Source organism: Halichoerus grypus, chromosome 6 (genome assembly GCF_964656455.1).
Source record: "Halichoerus grypus chromosome 6, mHalGry1.hap1.1, whole genome shotgun sequence".
NCBI lineage: Eukaryota > Metazoa > Chordata > Mammalia > Carnivora > Phocidae > Halichoerus > Halichoerus grypus.
The window spans coordinates 118,254,595-118,278,241 of NC_135717.1; the positions used below are offsets into that span (position 1 = coordinate 118,254,595).

Genomic DNA, 23,647 nt, shown 5'->3' on the forward strand with positions numbered 1-23,647 from the left:
TGGGAGGGCTGTTCGCACACTCCCCTACCCCCAGGTTCTGGGCTGCCAGAGTGCATTCCTTGCTGCGAGGACGCGTGGCTGCGAACGCCTTCTCTGTCAGCCTCCGAGGGGCAAAAACTGGACTGGAAGTCCACGCGTGGAGGCACAAATGGGAGATTTTCTGAGCACATTATATATGATCCATGAGCTTTATTGGAACCGTGGAGACCAAGCACTAAGCACGAGGGAGAGGGAGCCGAGCCAGCCACCGAAAGATGTCCCCGTGGAGCTGCAGCCTCAGTCGTTGCGAGGGTTCGGGAGGCAGGGGAGGGCCCGCGGGATAGCAGCACGGCCACACCCCCCACGGCAGTGCACAGCCGAGGACCCGGGCCAGTCTGTCTCTTAGAAGCCACAGGTTTCTGCCAGGCCAGGCCCCCGAGCAGCCTGAGTCAGAATGGGATCTCCCCGCAGGGCCGCAGGGACCCGGGCAGGCAGCCTCCTGGGCCGGGGGAAGGACGAGCGCGGCTGCCAGCTGGGCGGGGAGCCCGGGCCTCCCCGGAAGAAACCGCGAAGAGCAAGGGCGGGGGGAAGGCGGAGGAGATGCAGGACGATAAGGCTGCAGTTCGTGCAGGTGGGCCGGCTGGTTCTCCGAGCCCTTCCGCTTCGAGCCCAGGGACTTTGGTTGCTCCGGGCCCCACCTCCGGAGGCAGGGACTGTTCAACTGGGAGAGCGGTGTGCTGACCGAGCGGGAGGTGCTACGCGAACCGCACCGAGGAGCTGCCGCTGCACCTCTGGCCGCAGGGCGCGCACATGCCCGTGCTCACCGCCACGTTCCCGCTGCAGGGGGCGCTGCACACGCTGCCGGTCACCGGCCGCGAGCCGGACACGCAGAGGTCCCCGCAGACCACCCCGCCCCGGGAGCTGCTGACACCTGCAGGAGGAGAACAGGGCTTAGTCCCCTGCCTCCTGGCCAGCACCCCCTTCTCTTGCTCAGAGCTCCTTCCCTCCATTTCTATTCCTCCCTTCCCTCCAGACACCCTCATTCCGCCCCACCCCCACCCCGCACTCCTTCCTGCACTCTGGCCTCAAGCATCCTTGATAAACTCTTCGCCCATGTCCTCCCTATAGGCAGAAATAGCTATTTAACTTGTAATCATAAATAGTTATCTAACTTACAATCATTCACTGCCACCCACCCCCTTCCTTTCAGGGTTTCCAAAGATAGCCTGTGCTGGCCTCCTGTATTTGTAAATAAAATTGCATTGGAACCAAGCCATACGTACTCCTTAGGTGTTGCTTATGGCTGTAGCTTTCACATTACAGTGACAGAGTCCAGTAGTTGAGACAGAGGCTAGGTGGCTCACAAGCCTGAAATATTTGCCATCTGGCCCTCCTTCCCACCAGGAACCCCAAGCCCTTATTTCAGAACCCACAGTACAGATTACTTACAGACATTTACAGCACCAGTGCCCTCACACAACCTTGTAGGGAGAGCAAAGAGACAAAAATTAGTTGGGGAGAGCAACCCTTGCAAATTCCCTCCTCCATGCAAGCGACATGCAAATGACATGCAAACGACATGCAAATATGCGCCTGGCTCAAAGCACAGTTTCCGGAAATTGAAGAGATACTCTTCCCACAGATTTGGGCCCCACCTCTGTTCTTCACCCTCCAGCAGCCGCCTGTAGGTGGCGATCTCGATGTCCAGGCCCAGCTTGGAGTTCATCACCTCCTGGTACTCCTTGACCAGGCAAGCCATGTCCTGCTTGGCCTTCTGCAGGGCGGCCTCCAGCTCAGCCAGCTTGCAGCGGGCATCACTCAGAGCCGCCTCGCCCTGTTGCTCCGACTGGGTCACTGCGGCCTCCAGCTTGGAGTTCTGGGGGCCCAGAGGAGAACAAGGTGTGTTATGGTCCTGGCTCTCTCTGTCCATTTCCTGGATGTGTCCAGTCTCTCCCCTCCCCCAGCTGGGGACACCCCAAGAACAGACCTCTCCCCTTCATCAGCTGAGTCTCCCCCAGGGACCACAACCAGGGACGCTGGTCAGGCAAATGGGCTGGAGCATGAATGGTGAGATCCACTGGGGACACACACTGCCTGTGTGACCCTGGGGAGGCCCCAGGTGACCCTTACCTGGCACTTGGCATTCTCAACCTCGGCTGTCAGCCTCTGGATCATGCGGTTGAGCTCGTTGATTTCCTCCTTGGTGCGGCGCAGGGTCTCCCCGTGCCGGATCACCGTGGCCTTCATCTCCTCACACTTGGTGGGCAAGCGGGGCGGAGGGAGGGGAGCAGAGATGCTCCTGAGGCTCAGGATATGTCATCCCACTGAGCCCCACAACTTGCATATCTGCCACCCCGTCCTGAGAGCTGCCTGCCCTTCCCTTACCCATCCCACCTAGACAAAGACCAAAGCCCTTTTGGCATCCCTCCTGCTGGGGTTCTGGGAATGGGGAGTTGCAGTACCAGGACTTCACCTTGCTGCGGTACCAGGACTCAGCCTCAGCCCGGCTTCGGCTGGCGATGTCATCGTACTGAGCCTTGATCTCGGCCACAACGCAGTCCATGTTCAGGTCCCGGCTGTTGTCCATCTTGACGATGACCGAGGTGTCTGAGATGTGGGCGTGGAGAACTCGGATCTCCTGCAGACGGTGGGGGGTGGGAGGATGGAAGGATCTTGTTTACACCCCAGCCTCACCCACCAGTGTGGACCCAATCTTCTCAGCCCTTCCCTGGTCTCCAGCCCCTGCTCACATGACAGCCTCATGGATTGCAGCCCCAGCCCAAATCCCTGGCCAACTCCAGTCCTAGGCCAAAGCCCCCTCTTCCAGGCTGGCTGCCAGTTTTCTGCCTGGACCACGGCCCCTCACCTCCTCATACAGGCGCCGCAGGAAGTCGATCTCCTCAGTCAGGGCCTCTGCGTTGGCCTCCAGGTCTGACTTGCGGAGGTAGGCACAGTCCACATCCTGAAGGGGAGAAGGGGGCACGGTGTCTCATTGGGAAGGCCACACAGAGCTCTCCCCACCTGGGAGGGCCCCCACCGGGCTGGGCAAACTCCGTGGAGACCCTCCTTAGCTGCTCATCCTAATGCCCGGTATCATGGCATTGGTAGAATCCTTTATACAGTCAGAGGGGTCAGGAGCAGGTTTGGGTAAGGGAGGGGGACCGTGAGGTTTCCAGGCACTTCCTCTGGTACCTACGCGGATGATTGCTCCAGAATCCACACCTTGCACTATCACTGAAACTCAAGCTCTGGTGCAAAATGGGTCCATTCTAATGATGCCTCAGCCCTCCTTTCCACCTCAGGGAAAGAAATCTAGATCTGTGGTCAGAAGAAGACATCTCAGGGATCAATTCTGCCCCTTCTAAGCCAGGGCAACTCAGGACAAGACCCTTGACCTCTGTGCCTCAGTTTCCTTCCAGTAACCCCTGCCTTCCTCCTATGGAGATGGTGGGAAGGACGTGGGGGGGGGTCCATGTGATGGCATTTGTGGCGGATCAAGTCTAAGGGGTGAGGAACAACAGTACTGTTCAGCCAGCCTTCCACAGCTGCTGCCGGCCTGAGGATGTGGCCACCCCCTAGCATTCACGGGCGCTCTCACTCACAGTAGTTCGGAATGCCCACTCTCTGGCAGGCACAGGGCAGAAGGAGATGGGAGGCCATCGGCCAGATGGGAGTTACCTCGGACAGAAGACGAGAGTGCCCTGCTTAAAGCAGGCGGTGTACCCCGATGTGGGGGGCCACCCTGGGAGGACTGGGGCATGGCGGGGGTGGGGGGGCTGCTCTATATCATTCTGGGGAAGTCGCTCAGCCTCTCTGAATTACAGATCGCTCCCTCCTGCCTCTGCCCTGCTTTCTGAGTTGGGGGACAAGTATTCCGGGGTCACTCACCTTCTTCAGGGCCACAAATTCATTCTCAGCGGTGGCCCTTAGTGCCACCTCCTCTTCGTATCTGGAGATAAAGGGCACAAGGTTCAGTGGCTAAAACTTTAATAGGCTGGGATTTGAAGAGAAAAAAGAGAATGAAGGCCCAGACAAACACATTCCAGGAACTGGATCTTTGGGAGGTAGGCATAGAATCAAAAAGCGTGTTGTCCATCCCTTTCTTCTGGGTACTCATCCAACCTGTCACCCAGTGCTCTTCCAGTTTCAGGGGTTCTCATTCCTGATGTGGGTGGTGACTGGGGTTGGGGGGTGCCGTGCACATTTTTGTAGGCCTTCTGTTTTTGGATTGTAACTCCCTGGGGGGCAGGAAGCCCATACGAGTTCTGGTGTCCCCCTCCGCCCTCCCCATCCCACCTCAGGGCCTAGCATAGCACCTGGAACAGAGTAGATGTCAATAAACGTTTGATGAATTAATGAAACCAACACATAAGGACGAGGTAGCTGGAGCAGCTCCCCTCTCTCCAGTGTGTGAACTCCCAGAGCATTTGGCCTCACAGGTTTCCTGTCACTGTCTTCTTCCTATTGGAAAGTTCCTCTTGCGGTCTAACCCGAATCTATCCTGCTTTGGCTTAATCCCCTTTCCTTTCTGAGACTATCCTCCCGGCCGCACTCACTTCTTCTTGTAGCCCTCCATCACTTCCTGCACGTGGTTGAGCTCCGAGGCCAGCCTCCCACTGTCGGCCTCCACGCACTCGGCCTCCCTCCTCAGGGTCTCGATGTAGCCCTCGAACAGGGGCTCCAGGTTGCTCTCGCAGCACTTGCGGTTCTGGTAGAACTGCCACTTGGTCTCCAGCAGCTTGTTCTGCTGCTCCAGGAAGCGCACCTGGGGTGCAAATGGGAGATAAGTCCGTGGGAGGAGCCAGTATCCCCAGCCCTCCTCAGAGAGCAGGTAGGTCAAGACTGAACTAGCAGGGAGGTGTGCAGAGGAAAGGGGTGGACAGCAGGGCCCCTGTTGGGCTCTCTTGGCCTGACGAGGCACCAGGAGAATTCTTGTTTAAGCCCAAGTGAGGGTCTGTTCAGGTGGGCCTGGATGGGGTGAGTGAGAAACTGAGGGGCATACAGGCTTGCTCGGTTACTGTTGGGCTGGGGGTTGGTGACAACCAAGGAAGGCTTCCTGGAGAAAAGCAATGTAGAGCAGGGTTGGGAGGGATAGAGGAGGATGAAAGCCTTTCACTATGAGCTCTCCTAGGACACGGCCTATGGTTCATTTATCTCTGTCCTCTGTGCTCAGCCTGAGGTTGAGGAGCACTTGTTTACATGGAGGGTCAAGGTGGGAGGCCTACCTAACTGGGGAGGTTAGAAAGGGCAGGCTCTCAGCAAGCAGGATGGCTGGTGGCAGTGATTCTCAAATATGAAACCCTCGCAGGCTGATTCCAGGATTTGCCATCCCCTTGTACGATTTTACTCATGATTATCTGTAAGTGGATTTGCTTAGCATTTACACTTAGATGGGGTTCAAGGGCTAACTTTATATTACCACCATAGTTGTAAAACCAGTATACTAGGCATACATAAAAGCAAATCATAAAACATTAAATTCTAGCTGAAACTGTTGTCCCAGGCAGCTCTGAACCTGAGGCTTGATCTCTTTATTGGAAGTGGAAGAACAGCAAGTATTAGAGGGATACTGAAGACTATTAGCACCTAATGAGATCTAACCTTAAGGATTGAAAAAAACATGAGAAGAGATGAATTTTCCCATCGGGTGTTTCAATGGTATTTAATGCTTTAATGTACCACCTAAAATGATCACATACAATATCAGCAGCCCCTACCCCCCATTTCTAGAGACTGGCCTGGGAATTCCAAGGTTCTCCCAGGACTTCTAGGCTCACCAAGAGTGTGAGCAAGGACATCCCCCTTGTCTGTGGAGACCCTGCCTGTCTGGACAGAGGCTGTGTATAATAATAGTGTTATCAAATCAGGAGCTGCTGCCCTATACTCATCTCCTTGTGTCTGTCTGTGCTCTGGATGTGCGTCCATCTCCTCCAGCAGACTAGGAGCTCAGCTGGGCCACATCCCTACTGCCTCTGACTCCACCCTCAGTGCCCCAGCCTGAGTCTGAGCATAGGTGGCGTTCAGGAAGGGTGTGATCAAGGACACTCACCTTGTCGATGAAGGCAGCGAACCTGCTGTTGAGGCACTTGATCTGCTCCTTCTCCTCGTGCTTCACGCACTGCGCATTGGGGTCGATCTCCAGGTTGAGGGGCGTGAGGAGGCTCTCGTTGACCGACACGCTGGTGATGCAGGGCGGGCTGGGCCCGCACACGCCGCCGGAGCGGTAGCCGAAGCTGCGGCCGCAGGAGCCGGCGCGGAAGCTGCCGCAGACGCTGCGGCTGCCGAAGCCCCCGGTGAGGCCGCGGTAGCAGGAGACGCCGCGGTAGGGGGCGGCCGTGATGCAGCAGCGGCCGGGCCGGGGCCCGCAGGCCGACATGCAGCTGAAGGCGCGGACCCCGCAGGGGCCGCCGAGGCGGGAGGAGAGGCAGGACATGGTGCGGCGGCGGCGCTGGCGGCGGCGGGCGGCTGGAGCCCGAGGCCCGCGCTGCGCCTTATATCGCGGCCCACCGGCCCGGCGGGAGCGCGCGGCCAACGCGTTTACGAGCTTGGAGGTCGGCCCTCGCGCCTCGTCCAGGCGGGAATCAAAGCGGGCCGGGCCGGCCGGCCGCCTTCATAAAACGGCTTCATATCCCGCCCGCGCTTTATGGGGCCCGGGAACGCCCGGTCACGTTTGCGGGCCGTGCGCCCCGGACTCCCGGCGCCTCCTCTGCGCCCCTCGGCGGGGACTCGGCCCCGGGCGGCGCTGGATCAGCGGCTCGGTCTGCGGGCTGGGCGGCGGGGCACAGCGGGCGCCGCTTGGGTCCCAGCTGGGCGCCGCCGCCTTGCAGGCCGGGCAGCCCCGGTCTCCCGCGCAGCCCCGCTTGGCGTCGGGGGCGAGTGTGTGTGTGCGTGTGTGTGCGCGCGCGTGTGTGTCCACGGGGAGGGGTCTCTGAAGTCGGTTCTGCAGATTCTTGTCTTGACCTTGGACGAGTAAATAACCTTTCTGAGCTTCAGTTTCCTCATGTGCAAAGTAGGAATAATAAATAATACCCATCTGCGAGCTGTTGGCAGGACCTAATGACATAATGGACAGGAAAGCATTTAGGGCCCTGCCGAGCACTTAGTTAAGAGCTCCATAAAGGTTTGTTTATTTGTTTGTTCTATTTATTCTACTGTTGTTAATTTGCCATTCATCCTGTCTCCCTTTGTGCAGAAACTTTCTCTTCTCTTTTTCTCAGAACTCAGCTCAAAGCTCCTCTCCTGTGTCTCGCCCTCACCCCCCCCAGTCCCTGAAATTGCTTCTTGTACCCCTCTCCACACTCCCAGGGGAGGGGAGGGGCGCTGCATCAGTGGAGTGCCTACAGGGTGTGCGGGCTCTATAATGCATTATCTTATCTTTACCCCCAGGGCATCCTTTGCAGGTCAGTGTTATTGTGCCCATTTACCTGATTGGGAAGGTGAGCTCAGAGTGGTTCAGTGACTTGTTTAAGGTCAAGCACAGAAAGCTCTGTAGAGGAGCAGATTCAGAATCTGAAAGGAGGTTCCCAGCCCTCCCCCACGCTGGCCCCTCCGAAGGTCTGAGTCTTTGGGGGCTCAGTGAGGGTTGAGTTCTTCTCTTGGGCAGGGGTCCAGACTGTTAGGCTTTGGGCTTTTAGAAGAATAGGCCCGATCCAAAGCCTTCCCCTCCACTGGTGCTTGGTCATGGCTACCAACTCTAGAAGGCCATAATCCATCATAATGGAAGTTAATTATATGTCCAATTACGGACAGAGGAAACCAGAATATGAACTCAGCAGGCAGCATTAAAGAAAAACATGCAAATCATCCTTAGCTTCCTTTGCTTTTAAATATAAGTTGTTATTATGCCAAGGTAATTAAATCCTGGAACTCCAGAAGCCATCATGGCCAGCTCCGCCTGGCAACCCATTTCCAGAGAGTGCCCCTCGGCCCCCTCTGCTCTCTTTCCCAACACTCTGGTGGACTTGAGTCCCTTTGGTCTAGCCTTGACTTTGCAAAGGCTTCAGCCCAACCGTAGTGCTGTCCTCCGTGGAAGGCGGAGTCCAAGAGCGCAGTGTCTTGTGCTCGCACGCCCAGCTTTAGCTAGGGCTGCCGGGGCTGGCTTCAGTACCAGGTGGTCTTACTCCAGTTTTCTCCAGGGAATAGCAGTAGTATTGGAGAAGTCTTCCCTTGGTGGCTCCCTCACTAGAAGAAATGGAGTTACCCTGAAGCATGGAGGATTTAAATTAGACTTATGGGGACCCTTATGTGATGCTTGCTGGGACCTCTTTCTGGGTTTTGGTGGGTGGATGGAGTTGACTCTTCTGAGAGTGTCCCCAAAGGGAGACCTTTGAAAGAGACTGTCTGGAGAGTGTGGCCCTGAGCTTGTGGTTTAGTTGAGGGAGAGACTCTGTGTTGGGTTGGGGGTGAGAAATCTTGAAGGCACCTGGGAAGGGGTGAAGGTGAATGGGCAGGCTGTGGGTTTCGGGCATCCGGATATTTGGAACCCTCCCACCACATCCACAAACTTCATGCGTCCTGCGGCATGAAGTAGCTGAACAAATACTTTTTTGGTTAGGTGGTTGACTTTGCCATGTCTTGGTGGGGGTAGACACAGTCCCCCTCTGGCCCTGCCAAGGGTCAAATATCCAGATGCCTTGAAAACTTGTCCTCTGAGGCCTTGCCTGTGGATCCCATGGAACGCTTTTCCCCCTCAAAGCTTCCAGGGAAGAAACCATCCCAACCCAGATTCCCTTCTCCTCCTGAATTGTCTCACAAAGTGTGGAATCCACAGACTTTGGTTGACCTTGATTCTTTGGGCACCCTCAGGCCCCCAACTGTGGAAGAAATGCTGCCAAGCCTTCAGAGTTACCTGAGTGTAGCCGCATCTTGACGACGTTACCCTAGGAAAGAGGAGAAATGGCTGTGAAATCCCCCAAGCCCATAAAGGTGACACGGTGAGGCAGGTGGACCCAGGTGTGTGGGTTTCTAAAAGGGAGGGGCAGTGAAGGAGGGGTCAGAATCCTCTTCTTCCTCTGGCTTAATCTCTTCTAGCCTAGCTCACCATAACCTGTGGGTCATCTTGCGTTAGCTCCCCTAATGGAGTCCTCAAATCCAGCTCCCATATGACCACTCAAAGATACCGCTGCCCCTCGGCCTGAGGCCTTGCTGTGTCACGGCTGTCCTCTGCCCTAACCATGTGCAGGAGGGGCTGGAGGGCACAAGAAGTGAGTTGGTGGGGAAGGTCTGTTTTCTGAGAAGGGGTTACATGATGTGACAACTGGGAGCCACCGAACCTACTGGCCCTGGAAACTTCTTCCTTCATTAACCTACTTGGTGCTTTTATCAGCATTAGAGACAGTGACAGGCAGACACATGAAGGGAAGAGAAGCTGAAATATCAGCTAAGAGCCTTTCCCCATTGCATTAGGACCTCAGGACAGGGGCCCTCTCCCGACTCATCCACCCATCCTGTGGACCTGTTCTGAGCACTTACTCTATTCCAAAATCATGCCGGGGACTAGGGCTGCAAAGAAAAGACACCACCTCTGCTCCACTCTTCACACTCACTGGATCCTGTTGCTGTTTCCACCCACCTTCCCAGATCTAAGCTCAGGCAATCAGCTTATTAGAGTAATAAAAAAACCAGGATCTTTAAAATGAGTAATGCTTATTTAAGTTAGAGAAATGTACTATTAGGGATGTGGGTGAGAGGGATATTTCAGACATCCCGGGGGAGGGGTGTGATAGGTCATGTTGGGTGGTCTCTCCTCCCTTGCATTACTAGCCAAATCTCTGATAATTTCTCTCGTTCCAAAGCCCTTTCCCTGTGGAGGTATGAAGAAGGGGTCACTTTGGGGACCACAGCAGAGAATGAGCTTGTCAGAATCAAGCAAGTGAGTGGGTCTGCCTGTGGCCGCCCTCGGGGGCATCCAGTACTCCCTCCTTTAGTTAACATGTTCATATTTTATTTCCACCCATGGAAGGACATTTTCCTCCTCACACCCAGGGAGATCCCCAAGGCAGGAATTCTCTGGATCTTCCTTTACAGAGAGGCCCAGAGAGAGAAAAGAACTCCCCAAAGTCTCATACTGTGTTTTGCTAGAGCAGAAGGGAGAACTTAGTTCTCCACCCCTCAGCTTCTGGATCTATGCCTCTGACCTGCTTTGCAGGCACGGAATGGGATTGGAGATTTTCTAGGGTTGGACTGGGGGAGGCAGGGTCCCCTGGAGAATCTCTGCAATCACTAGGAACTGCCTGCACATTGTTTCCAGAAGGGTAACGGTGCCTATGTGCTCGAGGGAGACCTGGAGGCCAATGTCCATGGGCTGGTGGAGGAGATGGGCTTCCTGAACGCCATGTGTGAGGAGGTGAGCACTGGCCGGGAGGACATTAGTCATCCCTGTTCACTCTGTCCCAGGCCAGCCTTTGTACAGAGGAAACGGACAGAGGGGTCTGCAGGCATGAGGGCTTTGGAAATGGTGGCTCTGTGGTATGTGTGTGTGTGTGAAGGGGGAATGTGAGCAGTGTTCTACCTGGCTCTGGATGGTATAGGTGACGTGAATGGCTGTTGGCCCCACAGGACAGGTGGGTCATCCACGGCCACATCTCAGACACCTTAGTCATCATCAAGGTGGATATCAGCCAGGACCTGAACATGGGCTGCACTGTGACTGAGATCTAGGCTAACTATGATGACATTGCCAGATGCAGTCAGGCTGAAGCCAAAAGCTGGTACCTCAGCAAGGTGAGAGGCACAGGACCCCTGCCTCCTAGATATGACAGTGGGAAGGATGCCAGGCATATATTAACAAGGCCTCTTTTGTCTGGGGATTCTGATCCCTAGGATGGTAACAGAAGGGCAGACAGCTCTCAGGTTACAGTGGCTGGGCAGGGCTGCCACGTATGGTCGCACAGGCTGAGCACTGTACAACTTACCAATCATCTGTGGTGTCTGAGTGGGTGGGAAACTGCATCCTGAGCCTCAGAACCATCTCTGCTCCCCTCCTCCGCCCCCCCCACCCCCCGGCCAGTGTGAGGAGATGAAGGCTACGGTGACACGATGATCCAGCACGGGGAGACCCTGCGCCGTACCAAGGAGGAGATCAGTGAGCTCAACCGCATGATCCAGAGGCTGACCGCTGAGGTTGAGAGTGCCAAGTGCCAGGTAAGGGTCACCTGCGGCCTCTCCAGGGTCATACAGGCAGTGTGTGTCCCCCGTGGATCTCACCATTCATGCTCCAGCCCATTTGCCTGACCAGCGTCCCTGGTTGTGGTCCCTGGGGGAGACTCAGCTGATGAAGGGGAGAGGTCTGTTCTTGGGGTGTCCCCAGCTGGGGGAGGGGAGAGACTGGACACATCCAGGAAATGGACAGAGAGAGCCAGGACCATAACACACCTTGTTCTCCTCTGGGCCCCCAGAACTCCAAGCTGGAGGCCGCAGTGACCCAGTCGGAGCAGTAGGGCGAGGCGGCTCTGAGCGATGCCCGCTGCAAGCTGGCTGAGCTGGAGGCCGCCCTGCAGAAGGCCAAGCAGGACATGGCTTGCCTGGTCAAGGAGTACCAGGAGGTGATGAACTCCAAGCTGGGCCTGGACATCGAGATCGCCACCTACAGGCGGCTGCTGGAGGGCGAGGAGCACAGGTGGGTGCAGCCAGGGCTGCTGGGGGCAGCGCAGCATAGGCCTGATCCGTTATTTGCTCCCGGACTTCTCGAGCACCTGGTGCTGCCATCTTGGAAACCTTCAGGGCCCCTCCCAGCCCTGAGAGGCTAAGGAGAAGAATTTTAGCTGAGGTCCACTGCCTGATTTCTAACATGCCTCTTGGGACAGTGGCTGGCTGGTAAATGTTTAAGAACCGGCTCTCGGAGGAAGAAAACGCCCCTATTTACAGTACTTGCCAACTTCAGTGTGTAAACTCTTCCGTCATGGCCGACTGCGACTTCATGGAGGGTGGGCTAGAAATGTGCAAAACAGGCTCTGTGAATTGGTTCCAGAACACCATTGGTTAGAAAGCAGGAGAAAAGGAGGCCTCAAACAGAGAGGGCAAACAAGATACTCTTACTGTATTGGAGAGATGAAACAGCTCAGGGAGACTGGATTGCTCCTGACCAGCTAGCCCATCGGTGTGGGTGGGGCGGCAATCCGGAGCTGGATTCCTGGGGACAGGTAGAGGGGTCTCTGTGGCCTACTGCATTTGGCGGGTCCCATTTCTCAGAGGGATCTGGGAGAGCCTGCCTCTTATGTTCTTTTGGGACAGGGTTGGAGAGATGCTGAGCCTTTGGGGCTGCTGCACCCCAGGCCTTCTCCTCTGACCTTCTGGGGACTCTTGAATGATTCCTTGGGTGACTGGGTTCCGAGCTGGTGACTACATTACTTCTGTGCCCACACCTAACCCTTACCTTGTCTCTCCTACATCAGGTGGTGTGAGGGCAGCAAATGCTCTGAATCTGGCTCTGGAGGGAGACACTGCAGTTAGACAGTGGGAAGAACGTTTTAGCTCTGAGGGTGGAGAGACCCAGGGAGAAGGGGTTTCCTTCATTTCCTGCCCCACAGTGATGATGACGGGGCTGGATGACAGGTCGTGAGTGGACTAATTCCTCACACCACGCCTGTCGGAATGGAAGTCTTACTTTCCCATTGTTAGGAAGCTCGCATTCTCTCCCTGTCCAAGCACACTTGTCCACGTTCAAGATGTCAAATATTTTCTGGACTAAAGTAGGTGTTTCATCAGCTTGGTTGTCCCCAGGGAGGTCTTCCTGAAGTCAGTGATAGAAGAATAGATTAAGAAGGGATTGAGATTAGGCAAGGGAAGCAAGGGCAAAAATGAACTATTGGCACTTCATCAAGATAAAAAGCTTTTGCAAAGCAAAGGAAACAGTCAACAAAACCAAAAGACAACTGACAGAATGGGAGAAGATATTTGCAAATGACATATGAGATAAAGGGCTAGTATCCAAAATCTATAAAGAACTCATCAAACTCAACACCAAAAGAACAAAGAATCCAATCAAGAAATGGGCAGAAGACATGAACAGACATTTTTCCAAAGAAGACATCCAAATGGCCAACAGACACATGAAAAAGTGTTCAATATCGCTCGACATCAGGGAAATCCAAATCAAAACCTCAATGAGATACCACCTCACACCAGTCAGAATGGCTAAAATTAACAAGTCAGGAAAGGACAGATGTTGGCGGGGATGCGGAGAAAGGGGAACCCTCCTACACTGTTGGTGGGAATGCAAGCTGGTGCAGCCACTCTGGAAAACAGTATGGAGGTTCCTCAAAAAGTTGAAAATAGAACTACCATACGATCCAGCAATTGCACTACTGGGTATTTACCCCAAAGATACAAAAGTAGGGATCCGAAAGGGTACGTGCACCCCGATGTTTATAGCAGCCATGTCCACAATAGCCAAACTGTGGAAAGAGCCAAGATGTCCATCAACAGATGAATGGATAAAGAAGATGTGGTATATATATACAATGGAATATTATGCAGCCATCAAAAGGAATGAGATCTTGCCATTTGCAACGACGTGGATGGAACTGGAGGGTATTATGCTGAGCGAAATAAGTCAAACAGAGAAAGACATGTATCATATGACCTCACTGATATGAGGAATTCTTAATCTCAGGAAACAAACTGAGGGTTGCTGGAGTGGGGGGTGGGGTGGGAGGGATGGGGTGACTGGGTGATGGACACTGGGGAGGGTATGTGCTCTGGTAAGCGCTGTGAATTGTGCAAGACTGTTGAATCTCAGGTCTGTACCTCTGAAACAAATAATGCAATATATGTTAAGAAAGAAAAAAAGAAGAAGAAGAATGTAGCAGGAGGGGAAGAATGAAGGGGGGGAAATCGGAGGGGGAGAAGAACCATGAGAGACGATGGACTCTGAAAAACAAACTGAGGGTTCTGGGGGGGGGTGGGAGGATAGGTTAGCCTGGTGATGGGTATTGAGGAGGGCACGTTCTGCATGGAGCACTGGGTGTTATGCACAAACAATGAATCATGGAACACTATATCTAAAACTAATGATGTAATGTATGAGGATTAACATAACAATAAAAAAATTAAAAAAAAAAAGGAACAATGTAGAAACCCATGAATGCAAACCAGGGGTCAAAGAGCTGAAACGTGCATCACAAGGGACTCAGAGGAGTTCCTGAGTCCTTACCAGAGACGTTCAGAAGTCCACAAGGCCTTGGGAGAGGGAATAAGAGGGATGCAGAGGGGGTAGGCTGGACCTGATAGGGGAGTTTTTCCTATAAATATGGTTACTAATAATTTCTTCCATCTGTGAAAAAAAAAAAAAAGAAGGGATTGAGATTAAACCACAAGATGGACTCCCTTCCAGTAAAGGGTGGGAGTCTGGGGGACAGGCCACAGGGAAGCTCATGTTGGCTTTACTTATCGTTGGAGACGTGGATGAGCAGGAGCCATCCCATCCACCTAGGTGCTCTTGGCTGGTAGGGAGGGGGTTCTAAGTGGTGGCGGGGGGCTGTTTGGAACCAGGTCCCCACCCCCACCAAAGGTTTGGGCTTGTTATTATCCCTGTGCCAGTGGGGTGTGAGCAGCTCTCGGGCGGAGTTGTATGTGGGGACCTCTCAGTCATCCATCCGTTCTGGTGGCATCAGATACTGTGGGATAGGAGCTTGTGGCCGCAGCTGTAAGAAGTGTCAAGCTAGCTGGGCTTGATGAAACACCAGGCCCCCAGCGCTCTCACCCTCCCTGAGGATCCCGGCTGGCCCTCTGCCCAACCCAACCGTGGTGGTGGGGTGTAACCGCTTGGTCTCACCCTGGCCCGTCTTCCATGCCTTCCACTTCTCATTTCTTGTTGTGTGGGAGTCTCCCTCCTTGTCTCCTGTCTTCCTCAGGCCGAGGAAGGATATTTGGGAGGAGAGGCACATGGATATATTCTGTTGGAGGAATCTGGGCCGCTTGACTCATGAAGAGGACAGTCCCTCAGCCTCCATCCCTCAACCTTGCCCTTCCCCGAACTCTTGCTCTTCCCTTCCCTTCCCTTCCCCGATCTTCCTTCCCTCTCTGCTGTCGGTGCTTAAAATAAAGTCACATGGTTCTTGTCATGCTTTCGATCTTTCTGTCCGTTATTTTGGTCCTGGAAAGGGTGGGATCTCCAGGAGGGCATTCAATGTGGTGGGGGCTGCTAAGGCCATGACAGCTATTTATTTAAGTGAGTGTCAAGGCTGGGGACATTGAGGAGGGGTGTTCTGATGGCTCAGGACTCCAGAGGGAATGCTCCAGTGTCAGGAAGTGTCTGGCCCAGTGTTGCCTTGTAGTGGGTACTGATCGATGTTAAGAGAATAAATGAATTCATCTCTAAGGTTTCCAATTTCCCACAGGGCATCTCCACTTGAATGTTGCACTGATATTTGGAATTCAAAATGCCTTGAAATCACCTCGTCATTTTCCCCTGTACTGATGCCCATTCGTCAGCTTTCCCTCTTTCTACCAGTTCTTTCTAATATTCCAGCTTCAAACCCTTTGATATCATTTTCCCCACCCAACGAGTCACAGAACCCTGCCTATTTTTTCCTTTGAAAAATGCCACTGGGAACTTCTTTTCTTGCAAAATGTCAGACTAGGACCTCTGAAAAACCCTTTTGTCATTAGTCACTTAAGGTTCTGAAAAATATACTTAAAAATATATTTAAATGCATCATTGAGCTAGCAAAAAGGTATGGCAAGTTAGAAGGAGGAACAAAATGGAAATTCCAGAATTGCAAAGTACAATCATTGAAATGAAAAGTTCAATGGATGGGCTTAACGAAAGACTGAAATTCAGGGGTAGGGTCTGTATACTAAAGACAGATGAATAGACATTTTCCAATCCGAACAACAGAGAAAAAAAGATCGAAGAAAAAGTAACAGAGCCTTGGAGACCTGTGGGACAATATCAAATAATCTAGCATATGCATATTCAGGGCTCCAGAATGAAAAGGGTGAGAATGATGTGGGAAAATATTTGAAGGAATACTTGGTGGAAAACAGCAATTTACGGATCCAAGAACCTTGTAGTGCCCAAGAAGACAACTGGCTGTTAGAAGCAAAAATAATGATATTGTTTATAATGTACATAGAAGTAAAAGATCTGGCAATGATGACACAGATGGTGGGGAGGCGGGTCAATGAACACACTACTGTGAAGTGTGGAGTAGCACAGTATTAACTCCAAATAGACTTTGATAATTAAGGATGTATAGTTTTAGTTCTAAAACAACCGCTAAAAACAAATATTTATTATCATAAATAAAAATAAAACGTTTAAAAAGTTTTATTTTTTTTAAAAGATTTTATTTATTTGAGAGAGAGAGAGTGGGAGAGAGAGAGAGAGCATGAGCAGGGGGAAGGGGAGGGGCAGAGGGAGAAGCAGACTCCCTGTCCAGCAGGGAGCCCGATGAAGGGTTCATCCCAGGACTCTGGGATCATGACCGAGCTGAAGGCAGACACTCAACCAACTGAGCCACCTGGGCGCCCCCCAAAAGAGATATTTCAATAGAATAAATAATAGTAAATATTTAAAAGTATTTGATGAACTCAAAAGAAAGCAGAAAAGAACAATAGAGGACCCAAAAAACCCACCTGAGACAAGTGAGAAACAAAAAACAAGATGGCTGACTCAAATCCAATTATATAATAACTACATGAAATGTTTATGTTAAAAATTAACCCCTCAATAACAGAAGACAAACAATTCAGTGTAATGGGGCAAAAGATATCAATCAACACTTTACAAAAGAAGATGTGTTAAGGGCCAATGAGCACAGGGGAGCTAGTCATCAGGGAAATCTGCTATGAGAAAAACCCAACACCCAGGAGAAGGCTAACATTAAGTGTGGAGCAGTTGGAGCTTTCATGGAGGGTAAAATGGTACAGTCACCTCGGCAAACAGTTTGGCAATTTCTTATCAAGTTAAATGTATACTACCAAATGGCAAAGCAATTCCACTCTTTGTTATTTATTCAAAAGAAATGAAAAATAGGTTTACATAGAGACTGGTACATGAATTTCATAGGGGCTTCATTTAGAATAGCCCCCAACTGGAAAAACACGTGAATGGACAAACAAAACTGAGATATATTTATACAACAGAATATGACCCAGACATACAAAAGAATGACCTACTGATTCATGAAATGACATGGATGAGCTGAGTGAACAAGTCAGACACAAAAGAGCACATATTGAATGTTTCTATTCCTATGAAGTTCTAGAAGTGGCAATACTAACCTACGGTGGTGAAAATTAGATCAGTGGTTGTCTGGGATAGGGTGGGGAGATGGGCAGCAAAGGGACATCGGGGAACTTTCTGAGATGATGGAAATGTTCTATACTTTCATTCAGTTGTGGTTAAGTGGGGCATGCGTTTGTCAAAACGTGTCAAACTGTATACTGATGTGTGCATTTTATTGTATCTATATTTTATCTCAACAAAACTAATAAAAATTAATAAAATGACTTAAAAACCCAGTCTAGAAAATATGTGAAAGACCTATATCTAGAGAAATATAAACATTATGTGAAATGAAAGATAACAAAGCAGTGCTAACTAAATGAGGAGTTAGATCATATTCATAGATGGGAAGCTTCATTATCATAAAGATATTAATTCTCCTTAAACTGATTTATAAGGTCAATGCAACTACAATCAAATTCCAAATAAGGATGTACCTAAATCTTAACAAGTTGCTTCTAAAGTTTATGGTGAAGAATAGCAATCAAGAATGGTCAAGGCACTATAAAAGAATAAATAGGATAATAAAGAATGAATATTTGCCCTTTCAGAGATAATTATAAAGCTATTAATTCAATGTAGTATCCATGAAAGAATAGAGAAATTGACCAATGGAACAAACTAGAGAGCCCTTTAATTGACATATAATATATATATAAAAACATAGCATATATATTATATACATATTAGATATGTTTTATGTATAATAGTTTTATTATGATATATAATACAACATACATTATATATAAAACATATTATGCATATATTATAAACATGTATGTTTCATATATACAAAATACATAACATATATCAATTTAGGGGCTCTCTAGTTTGTTCCATTGATCAATTTGTCTGTTCTTGTGTGTATATATTATATAAATATATTAAATATGCTAACTATGTATAAATATAATATATAACAGGGTGCCTGGGTGGCTCAGTCAGTTGAGTGACTTTTTTTTTTTTAAAGATTTTATTTATTTATTTGACAGAGACACAGCGAGAGAGGGAACACAAGTAGGGGCAGTGGGAGAGGGAGAAGCAGATGTCCCGCTGAGCAAGGAGCCCAATGCGGGGCTCAATCCCAGGACCCCAGGATCATGACCGAGCGGAAGGCGGACGCTCAACCAACTGAGCCACCTAGGATAAGGAAGGATTTTTATGCAAGGCACACTGAATGTTTAATATGAAGGAAAAGGTGGGAAAATTACACATTAAAATTAAGAACTTTTGTTTATCAAATACGCACAAATTGAAAAGACAAGCCATAAACTTGAAGGTGATATTCATAATACATATAAGTGACAAAGTGTAATATCTAGAAATAGAAGCTTATATAGAAATATAAAAGCACTTAGAGTCTAATAAAAATAAGGCAAAAAAACCCAAAAGAAAAAATGGGCAAAAGAAAAGGAAATCCATACAGATAATAAACATTTAAAGGGATATTCAGCTTAGATAAGAATCATGAAAATGCAAAGCAAAACCAAAAATAAGACTGTTTATATCATTTCATTGTTGAAAATTAAGATGTGTCAGAAAAGATATGAATCTGATCAAAGTGTAAATCATTATTACAACAGCTTTGGAAAATAATTTTTGTCTTGTAATATTGAACATTTGATCCAGAAATGGCAGTCCTACATGTGCATCACAGAGAAATCCTCACCTATGTCCATCAGGGGACATTCAGAAAAATATTCATAGCACCATCTTTATAAGAGAAAACAAAACAAAACAAAACAATAATAGAATTACATAAAGTGTTGTGTATTTACGTAATAGGATGCTATGAATCCTAGTGGAGGACTCCTTGTTCCATAGTATTAAAAAAAAAAAAAAGCAAGTCCCTTTATAAGTGATATCCTTTATTTTTTTTTTTAAAGATTTTATTTATTTATTCATGAGAGAGAGAGAGAGGCAGAGGGAGAAGCAGGCTCCCAAGGAGCAGGGAGCCCGATGCGGGACTCGATCCCAGGACCCTGAGATCATGACCTGAGCCGAAGGCAGACGCTTAACCATCTGAGCCACCCAGGCGCCCTATAAGTGATATCCTTTAAAAAAACAAAAAATGAAACCCAACCAAACAAGGAAAACTGAAAAAAAATTTTTTTTTGGATATATGCATGTGTGTGATATAACTAGAAGAAAAGAAAGCAAGGGCACGATGACACAAATTCAAGGAAGTGGTCGCCCCTAGAGCAAGAAGGAATGGGGGACAAGCGGGGGACGGAGTGTGCAGGCACGTATAAGTTACTAGTAACATTTGGTTCTTGTGCTCATAAGTGGGCTCATGGGTATTCATTTTCATTGTATTATTAAATACATAGTAAAATCAATATACTATTTATAAGACATGAAACCTCAATGGAAGGCCCAATTGAAAACCTAAAGATAAAACCAACAAACCTAAACAGAAAATCTTACCTAAAACATAAGGCCATAAATTCAATGTTAAGGTGAATGGTCAGGGGGTCAGAGTGCTTCGTACACAGTAGGAGTGAGAAGTTCTTCATGAAACTTATTTCCGCTTATGTGCATGAATATGTATTTAGGTACAGATTCACGATATAAAATATATTTCTTATTTTGAGTGTGGTTAAAAGATGGTTTGACAGCCAGTACCCTAAACTACCTCTTGTCAAAGCATAGCAGCAGATAGGTACCTAAAAGTTCCTACCAGCGTTATTAGCACAAAAACAAAAGTATACATATGTATACCCGTAGGAGAATGGAGACATAATCACACGCTGGGATACTATACAGCAGTGAAAAATAAATAACGCTACATGCGTCAAAATCTCACAAACAGAATGTTGGGGAGGGAAAAGCAAGTCATAGAAACAGTGTAATTCTATTTTTATAAAGTTTGAAGTTAGGCAGAACTAAACAATTGCTTAGGGATTCATATGCACACGATAATAAAGAACAGGTGAAGAATGCTTAATACAAAACCCCAGGATCGTGGCTACTTTGGAGATTGGATGGGGTTAGGGACAGAGGATGCTGTAATTAGGAAGAGTCCCACATGGGGCTTCGAAGGTATGGATGGGTACACAAGGATTTGTTTTATTACTGCTGCTATTTAAATCATTCAATGTATGTTATATATCCTCTTTTTTTCATGAATGAAAAGAAAACAAAAAGACAATGCTGCTCAGCTTGTGCTCTCTGGGTCCTGGTTACTCCTTCAGTTTAGAGGCATCATCCTACCCAGGATTTTCCACCTAGTCTTGGAACTGGAACCCCAGGCCCAGTCTATCTCTCTCCCTTCCCACTGCTACCAGATAGATCTTCCTCATCGCACACCAAGGTGGTGGTCTTCTTGAGCACCTTCTGTGGCTCCCTATTTCTCACTCCATATGCCCAAACTCCTTGGCTCCACACATTTCCTCCACCTGAAGGACCCTTCCTTCCTTCTCCTCCTCCTTCCTTCAAGGTCCATTCCAGCCCAGGGACCTCCACTCTCCCACCCAGTCTGACGGAACTGCCCCTTCCAGCCCCTGACAGAACTCCGCAGTTATAATAAGGTGAGGTCACAAAGCCCCCAGGAAGGAGAGGCTATGTCCTCAGAGGCAAGGATTCTGGGAGCTGCTTGGACTGGAGCTGGGCTTAGGTGCTCACCGGAGGCTTGGAGGAGACTATAGCTCTCTTCATCATGGTGAGACTTGTCCACGTGGCGTGCTGGGATGCATGGGATAAGGGGGTCTCAGACTCTGCCCAGATCTGTTGGACCCAGCCAGGCACAAGCTTGTCTGCTGTGTCTGCAGCTTTTGGGAATGGAAGCAGGAAAGGGTGGGCTGTGGGACGAGGGCAGAGATAGGCAGGAGATGATGTTTCGCTGATTGTTCATATCAATTTCCCACACCCCATCTGCCCTGGAAAGCAATTTGCACTGGGCTGGTGTGAACAGTGTCTGTTCTCTGGGTTAAAGAGTGTGTGTGACTTTATGTTCCTCCGAGTGTAGAGCAAAGAGCACGGGCTTCAGATGCAGTCCAGCTCAGCTACTGACTGGCAGGGTCACTCGTGGCCCGCCAGGTCCCTACTTCCTCGCACGGTAGAGGTAGTGAGCCTCAGCTTGCCCAAGGAAAGATAATGGAGACAGTGAAAACCACTCGGCCTAATTCATAGGTGGTCATGAGCCCCGGTGAGATGGTGGAGGTAAAAGACCTTGAACGGTATAAGGCACCGTGTGTCCTCCCAAGCCCAGGCTGGTTACGGACTGGCGTGTGGAGACAAGGCACAGGAAGGGGAAAGGCCCCCTGGTTTTGTCCCTTGCAGACAGCACTCCCACCACAGTGGCCTTGCTTTGGGGAAGGAACTGGAATCGGGATCCCTGTCACTGATTAATAGCATTCATCAAATTAAGGAAGTTTCTTCTTATTCTTAGTTTTTTTTTTTTTTTTTAAGATTGTATTTATTTATTTGACAGAGAGAGACACAGCGAGAGAGGGAACACAAGCAGGGGGAGTGGGAGAGGGAGAAGCGGGCTTCTTGCTGAGCAGGGACCCCCACGCGGGGCTCGATCCCAGGACCCTGGGATCATGACCTGAGCCGAAGGCAGACGCTTCACGACTGAGCCACCCAGGTGCCCCCCATTCTTAGATTTTTAAAAGTATTTTTTTTTAAAGATTTTATTTATTTGTTTGACAGAGAGAGACACAGCGAGAGAGGGAACACAAGCAGGGGAGTGAGAGAGGGAGAAGCAGGCTTCCCGCGGAGCAGGGAGCCCAATGCAGGGCCCTGTTGGCTCTCCTCATCTCCCTGACCCTCCCCCGTTCTGGGCTGCCTCCACCCCACAGTGTGAGGAGGTACAGGACACCGCGCAGAAACCCACGCAGAGCCTGAGGCACAGTAAGGAGGAGCTGAACAGGCTTAACCAGGCCATCCAGCGGCTGACTGCGGAGGTGGACAGCGCTAAGAGTCAGGTGAGGGGTGGCCGCGTGGGGGGCGCACCAGTGAGGGAGGAATGGTGGGAGGGTGTCCATTATCATGTGACAACTAGACTGGTCACCCCCCCTCCTCTGGAATAGATGGATAGAGTTTCTCCTTGTGAGTGTCTGAGCAAACAGAAGTGTGGCTGTATGTGTACATCATGCTGCATTTGCCTAGGACTCTCTGTCTTTCGTGTGGGCAAGTAATTAACATGTAGGTAAATATGTATAACTATGTATGCTTGTTTGCAAATCACTTTTTATGTGTATGTGCATTTTTGCTATCTGTGTGTTAGGTTTGTCCTACGTAGCATTAAACTTGAGCTCACCTTTAGAAATTGCAAGATTTTACCTAGAAATCCAGTTTTCTGGGTTCTCTTTAAAAATGTGCAGACTTGGCAACATTTGGCTAGAGAAGAGAGGCCTCTGTCTTCTCTGTCGCCTTCACACAGGGCCGCGCTCCTTTTGTGGGCCCCAGACCCCACCGCCCCAAGTTGCATCCTTTGATACGGAAGCGGAGGGCTCTTTGCCATTGATCATCATCTTGGCCGGCCCTGTTGTTATCCTTGTGGAAGACAAAATGCACCTGACCCATGTCTCTAAGTTAGAGAAGTGAGAGACTGACAACGTGCAAGGGGTCCCGGTGATTGCAGGAGAATGAGAATGTGCATACTTCTTTCTGGAACTTCATACTATTGATATATAGTTGACATTTGGCCTTTACCTTTTGATGCCTCCAGCCAGGCCTCTGTAGGCATTCAGATTTGCAGCTCAGGCTCCAGGCCTTAGAAAGGAGAGGTTCCTACATGAATGCTTTCTTTCTCCCCACTTCTCTGCCTCTCAACCTCCTCTCTTTCCTCCCAGCCGCCCTGGTGAGCCCCCAGGCTCATGCTCTACCTGCAGAGGAAAGGGCATCTGCTCCCTGTTTTTTCCTGCTTTCTGCAGGTACAAGTGTCTCAGGCTCGGAGGGCTTCGCCCTTCTTTAGGAACTGATGGCTATGAGGAGGAGCAAGCTGTTCAGGTTCCAGGGGGTGGCACAGTGATTTGGTGTCCCTGTCACGGTTCAGTCTCCTGCCCGCCTCAGCTGTGTTGATACCCACCCCTCTCACCCCAGTTTCCTAAGCAGCAAGCACACCTCACAAGGCAAGCGTTTATCATCATCATCACCATCATCATCCTCATCATCGCCGTATTTCCGCAGAGACTACAGATGCTGGTTTCCTGTGAGGAAAGGATATTCTTCCAGTTAATTTTCCTGATGGAACAATAATCCCAGCATGATGTGCTCAGGAGCATTTGATGCTCCCTGGATCATAGCTCCTATTAGAAGAGTCACATACTAGATGTGACAGGCTCTCTCTCAGCCAGCCTGGGCTGGCCCCAAGTCTCCATCCTGGGAGCTGAGCAGACACACACCATATTTTTCGGAACAGGCAGGCTCTTTCCTTACAATGATCTCTACTCCCTCACTGGCCCTCTGAGAAAGGTCTGGATCCTTGAAGCG

At 50.0% G+C, this 23,647-nt stretch overlaps 2 protein-coding genes across 2 annotated transcripts; one reads left to right on the top strand and one right to left on the bottom strand.

Moving 5' to 3' along the window:
- Positions 1–169: 169 nt before the first annotated feature.
- Positions 170–6,847, bottom strand: LOC118538443 (keratin, type II cuticular Hb1-like). The gene is made up of 9 exons (XM_036096405.2): positions 6,029–6,847; positions 4,536–4,744; positions 3,868–3,928; positions 2,846–2,941; positions 2,453–2,617; positions 2,110–2,235; positions 1,635–1,855; positions 1,429–1,460; positions 170–910 (listed from the first exon to the last, which is right to left on the bottom strand). The coding sequence occupies exons 1-9, from the start codon at positions 6,410–6,412 to the stop codon at positions 735–737; spliced, it is 1,470 nt and encodes a 489-aa protein (XP_035952298.2). The 5' UTR covers positions 6,413–6,847; the 3' UTR covers positions 170–734.
- Positions 6,411–23,413, top strand: LOC118538426 (putative keratin-87 protein). The gene is given in 11 exon segments (XM_078074175.1): positions 6,411–6,530; positions 10,229–10,324; positions 10,537–10,701; positions 10,988–11,011; positions 11,014–11,121; positions 11,376–11,596; positions 11,784–11,793; positions 22,012–22,137; positions 23,008–23,015; positions 23,089–23,164; positions 23,258–23,413. Coding segments are annotated over 11 exon segments (1,110 nt in total).
- The last annotated feature ends 234 nt before the right edge of the window (positions 23,414–23,647 follow it).